General features: G+C 44.5%; 1 protein-coding gene across 1 annotated transcript; it reads right to left on the bottom strand.

Annotated features, from left to right (window-relative positions):
* Positions 1-570: 570 nt before the first annotated feature.
* On the bottom strand, positions 571-5,506 carry LOC123451045 (common plant regulatory factor 1-like). The gene is made up of 12 exons (XM_045128063.1): positions 5,348-5,506; positions 4,042-4,125; positions 3,637-3,681; positions 3,456-3,548; positions 3,289-3,369; positions 2,691-2,824; positions 2,554-2,599; positions 2,427-2,469; positions 1,899-2,119; positions 1,637-1,714; positions 1,285-1,410; positions 571-1,183 (listed from the first exon to the last, which is right to left on the bottom strand). Exons 2-12 carry the CDS (start codon positions 4,099-4,101, stop codon positions 959-961), a joined length of 1,152 nt encoding a protein of 383 aa, XP_044983998.1. The 5' UTR covers positions 4,102-4,125; positions 5,348-5,506; the 3' UTR covers positions 571-958.
* Positions 5,507-6,188: the final 682 nt, after the last annotated feature.

Here is a 6,188-nt window from a genome sequence, read left to right as displayed (position 1 = left end):
TGTATATATACTTGAGAATCAATAGAAAGAGGACTAATTGTCCATTCACTTTCATTCAATCTCGTTTTACTAACAATAATCGCCTTCAAAATGGTCTAAGTCATCCTCTAGTGTTTCTTGCAAAAAAAAAAACAAGCCTGTGAATTAGTGTTTTTGGTACAATTTTATAGACTTGTGGTTTCTACACTCTAACCTTCAATATCGATGTCTGCAATTAACTCACTACAACTTCACAACCATATCATTGACTTCGATGCCAGCACCACCAAGTTTTGGTGCCCTGCGCTCTTGAAGATTTGGGATGCCAAGAATGCAACATGCGTTCTTCCACCATATTGAACAGCATAGCTTCATCATGATCAGAGGAATATCATAGACGACTTAACGGCGTCATCGGTTAAAGAAACAAAAGGAACCAATATCATTGGCGACTTTGCGGTGTCATGGGTTAAGGAAACCAAACAGCAAGGTTGACACCGATTCTTGGCAGATGTACCTTGTGCAAGGGTGCCTATGCAGTGATCCCTCAAAAAACCAAGTGCACGAATTGCAACACCACATGAGTCCAAGTTAAACACTAAATTTGGGTATATGTTCCCATAACTTCTTGCATATACTGTCTTCACACTTCTAGTTTGTATGGCACCACAGGTTCAGAAATCTCAAAAGGTCTTTAGAAAGGTTGGCATGAAGCACAACACCCCTATATTACAACACTGCTAATTAAAATTACAGTGAAAACATGGACACAACGAGACTTCAGCATCAGTGCCTAAAAGTACAGTAGCTGTTGGGAACCGGAATACGGAGTAAATATAACCGCCGGAGTTCCTGATTATACTCATCAAACAAATATACCTACACTGTAACGCCGATGTTATGTGAGCAGCATGAGCTTGTTTAAACCCCAGGTGGCATGCAAGGTATTAGTCTGCGCCAGAGAAATGCGGCGAATCAATCAGCTTGCAGCTACAACATCCGTCGTCGTGCTGGAGCCGAGGAGCTGGCGGAGCTTGGGCTCGCTGTGCTCCATGTGGTTGTTTACACCTGACTTGTTTGTGTCATCGATCATCGACAAGAAATTCTCCACAATGCGAGGGGAGGAGGATGGAGCAGCTGCTGCTGCTGATTTGTCCAGAGGCATTTCTGCGTCAGCTGGTGCTGCCGCGCCCTTAAGTTTCACCTGTGTGAGATACGATGTGTTGTTCCATTAGAGAAAGGTAGATTCAAGCACTGGCCAGGACAAAGATAGACCAGCTATCAGCGAAAAAAAAGGTTCCATACCACTAGAGCAGAATTCTCTAATCTGAGCTTCTCAGAGCTTTTTGCTAGCTTGCCGATCTCAGATTTTAGAGATGTGTTCTCAGCTGTAAGCGATTCTACTTGTGTAGCCAACTCCTCTGTCTCGGCCTACACAAAGAGGACACAAATATCAATTGGCGTACTGCGTCCCAGTATCACTGTACTAAGATGCAAATAAATATGGGAGAAAATTCAATTCGGCTTCATGTCCATGTTTCCAGATACTGCTTTCCCTTTTCGAGGATCGGATATTGCTACATTGCAACACATTTATCAAAGAGTACATACAAGAGAGCCTATGAGTTAATAGGAAAAGGAGGCCAACACAATATACCTGCTTTCTCAGCCTCGACCGTCTAGCAGATTCCCTATTTGATTGCTTTCTCTTTTCACGCTTTACTTCCCTCTCATCCTGACATGGAGAAATTAAAAAAAAAATCAATCTCTGTAACCAGAAATGGTCTTAACACATACTGTTGTAGTAATAACAATAATTACAACCTCACAAGAAACACTAGGAATTGGGTTTGTTGGGTGCAAAATACAGTCATAATCAAGATTTTCTATCGGATCTAAACAACAATAGATGAATATACCTTAGATGATAATTCAGTTGATATTCCGGTATGAATTGGAGCCATAACACCTGGCAATGGAGACACCGGTGTGCCTATTGCTCTCGAATTAGCAACATTGGTAACACTGGGTTTAATGACCGGAGCTGGAAAGCATTGGTTTGGCAAAATTGTGCCATTTCGAATGGTAGGATTAGAAGCTACAACGTCTTTATTCCTTGCTGCCGCAGTTGCTTCTGTGTCTGGAGACAGGTTTAAGGTATTAGCCACTTCCTTGCCAACCGTGAAACTTAGGATAGGACTTGATTACAGCCATGAAGCGACTCAAAGATGCAGGTGTATCTATTTGCCAAGCAAAGGAAAAACAGATGCAAGTTTGCCTACCGAAAAAAGAACAAGAGAAGTGTTACAGTACAAAATGGCTACAATACAAGATGGATTTTTCAAAAATACAATACAAGATGGCTACTGCAGCAGAATGACTAATCAAAGTAGGCATTAATACTAGAATCTCTGAAAATTAAACAAGTCGTTAGAAAAGTGAAATACCAAATCCACCATCCAAGCTCCGTTTCCTAGGAGTCCCGCTCACCTGAACATGTAAAGTTTTAACCTAAATCAGCATTGTCCAGACACTAAATATAATACATGTGCAATCACACGCCCAAATTGGTACCTTCAGATCATTTACATCACTCGAGCCTTCTCCGCTATAATCCCCACTGAATTGACCAGCAAACGAACATAACTTCAGTTTACCAGAAGAGGACAGGAATACTTGATATCAGAAACAGAAGAAAAGCATGAAAATACCTGGATGTTGTTTTTTTACTGTTACCACTGCCAGTAGATACTGCAGACCCATCAATTTCCTTAAGTTTCTTATTGGAACTTTTATCCTTACTGTTTGCAGATTTGGCTGGCTCCACACTCAATGGATTTGCCATCTTGAAAGCATCAAGACAAAAAACAGATTAACAGAAATAATCTGAACGAGAAACTCAGAAGTTGTGTTCAAGGAAGATATCAACATAAGAGATTCAGATGCTGGAAGTAAAATATAACTATGGAAATATCAATCAAGATGATCCCTTGAACATTTGATTGTTTAGACAGACATAATCAGTTGTTCCGAAATTGCGGTGTGCTGTAACATTTTTTAATCAAGACTTGTGGTGAGCATAATGGAACTCAACTATCCTTGTGTTTTTCAAACTACAATACTACTATCTAGCATAAAAATTAACACAAGACAAGATGATGATAACAAACATCTACCTTTGTTTTCTTTTTCACAAAATGTGTAAGGCTTCAAACACCAAGAAACTCATGGTGCATAAATGTTTAAAGCTTCAAACATTGAGTTTTATCTAAACAAAGTGCAAAGAAGCTCAGGGAATCCGATGTTTACCATGGGCACAAGCGGGTGCGGGTAAGCTCCACCATGTGAGTACATAGCATATGGCGTTCCAAAAGGAGGTGGCATCATATGCTGCAGGGAGGAAGAGAAGGGGCTTAGATTCAATATACAGTGCATGAAGAAACACCACTGTACAGAGAGATAAAAAAACAAAATACCTGAGGACCCCACATATATGGCGGAGGTGGATGACCTGCAGCTATGGCTGGAGCAAAATATGCCGGTGGCATGACACCAGAACCGTAGTATGCCTGTAAAGGTTTGATGTTATTGCTTAAATTACCGTGTTATACAGTCCTTGGGAAGTAGGGACAGTAAGAGAACAGCAAAACACTCAACCTGCATGGCCGACCAATCAGGATATGGACAGGGAGCTGGTTGATCCTGCAAATGATGGTGATCCATAAGACATTTGTCATATTTGAAATTTCCCGAGTACTTTCCCCTCATTCTTTTTTGCAGTGAGTTGTATTGATAGACTAGGGACACTGCATATTAATTTTTGAAGGCCAGTAATACCAGTGGTGTTCTTTGCTGCATTCACGGAATTTTTAAAATTGTGTACATAGATATTTATTTTGGCAATGAATTTCAATAAATCATACAAGTAATTTCCAGAAAGCTCATGCCATAGAAGGTCGGGCAATTTCTCAGTAGTCAGGAAGTTCTATTAAATTAGAGTCTCCTGTCTTTGAAGGCAATATCTCAGTGGTCCGCGGGTACTTGTAAATCAGCGATTCTTACCTTAGGAGGTGAACCTGATTTTCCAGTCTTCTGCGCAGACACAGCTTCATCATGCGCCATGCCTTCACTGAACACCTGCCTTGTCTGCCATGTAGAATTCAATACTGTATCAACATGCAGTATAATAATTTACCGAACTAAAGTACAGGTGAGCTAAGCTTTCACAAGTGCTAGTTTTCAATGGGTCCAGGCGTAGTGTAGGTGAGAGATTCCGTAGCACCGCGAACAATAAATCTGTAGCGCATCTACCTTGCAATATGCAGGTTTCATCAAAAGTGAGTTCTGACGCATACGGTCGCACTGCCAACAAAATTTTCACGGTGCAGCAGAACCAACCAACCAACCAGACTGTTTCTTCGGGAAAAGAGAACACTTAAATCTCATGTATGATGTACAGCCTTCCGTACGATGCAATACCTTTCACACAGAAGTAGAGGGTGCACCCTGAAAACAGACACCATGGCGTTCCAGGACTTTGATGCTGGGAAGCTCACAACGAAGTGCAAACTGCCAAAACCATCAGCAGACCAGACTGAAGTAGTTTCCTCTGTCTGGAAATCGGTCAGAGGTGCCTGGCGAAACAGTACCCTCTCTAACTTTGACTAAAGACCAAGCACGAATTGCATCAAAGAATGCTCCGAGTCGACGCCAGATCGATCAGTTCAATCGCTGAACTCATACGCAAGATGAGATGAGACCACTCCCCCAGTTTCAAGCGCGCACGGAACAACCCAGAGAAGAAGCAGCAGCACTGTCGGGTCTGCTTGCAACCGCACAGCCTAATACTAACGCAGCAGGTTGATTCCCCCAACCAATCTCGAACGGCCGGCGGCCCTTGCCTGTATACATACATACTCTATTAAAATGCTACTAATACTAACTATTTTTTTTTTTTTGCGGGAAAAAAAATGCTAACTAGTACTACTAATAGTATCTGCCATCACCGGAGAGCACGGGCCTCCGACACCGAAACCGCGGCGAGCGTCGGGCCGCACGCAACGCAATTCGACCACTCCCACCCACGCACGGGACTCTCCTAGCAAAAACGGAGCGGAACAACGGCGGCGCGGGGAGGGGAGCCCAGAGCCCCAGACCACGCCAATTCCCGGCGAGGCGCGTACCGCCCGCCCGCACGCGCGCGAGCTCGCCCGTCGAGCACGGACGGGCGGGCGCTCGGGGAATTCCCTCCCGTCGCAGGAAGCATTCGCAACGACGACGACGACGAGCGCGCGCGAGGGGCGGAATTGGGCGAGCATTGCGCGCGGATTTGGACTTGGTGGGGGCGGGGGGAGAGTCGATCTCTCACCTGGAAGGGACGGTCCTCCTTGCTCCGGGCGGCGGGGCTGGCTGTCGCGGATCGGGCGGGCCGGCACGGTGGTTCAATTCCGGGGAGGGTGGAGGTGCGCGGTGAGAGGGAGAGGGAGATGGTGGTGGTGGGGCGGAGAGGAGAGGAGAGGAGAGGAGAGGCGGGGGCGAGGGGAGGGGGAAGGAGAGTTGGGGCGAGGGGGGCGCGAAAGGCTGGAGCCACGTCACGGGACACGTGTATGTGATAAGGACTGGGCCACTGGGGCGCGCCATGGGTCAGCGGCCGGCTACGCTCACCCCGCTCAGGTGCTAACCATTACAACAATTATTGTTGCTATAGAACAATACAACAATTATTAGGACATTCTATTTTCTACTCTAGAAACAATTATTGGTACATAATCAACGTTAGAGGTGCAGTTATGAGTGCTACGTAGTCCGGGTTGATGAAATGAATAGATGTGATTGACGCGGGAGCTCCTCTCATTGTTCGGGTTGGTGGAGATACCCTAGAATGAGTTCTTAACGTTCTCAAGAGCCTGTTGGCAATTTGGGTCGTGTAAATAATAAAGTGGCATTTTCTGTTTTAAGATCTGGAGTTGCCTTCGTCAAGTTAGATACAAATTATTCCTATTTAAAACAGGTCATCCAATTTTTAGCCCCTTATCAACATGGAGGGGAAAATAAGACCATCTGAAAGGACTTAAGTAGGTACGAAAATCCCCCGTAAGAGAATCATCTAGGATAAGTAGATCCGGAGAAAATGTCTTTGCTCTGCATGTTCAAAGAAGACCGAGAAAAGGAGCAAGCACATGCACCCTATTTTCTCGCAATGATAATAG

Source organism: Hordeum vulgare, chromosome 1H, assembly GCF_904849725.1.
Source record: "Hordeum vulgare subsp. vulgare chromosome 1H, MorexV3_pseudomolecules_assembly, whole genome shotgun sequence".
Classification (NCBI taxonomy): domain Eukaryota; kingdom Viridiplantae; phylum Streptophyta; class Magnoliopsida; order Poales; family Poaceae; genus Hordeum; species Hordeum vulgare.
Note: the sequence above shows the minus strand (reverse complement) of the source record. Positions and strands in the feature narration are given on the sequence as shown.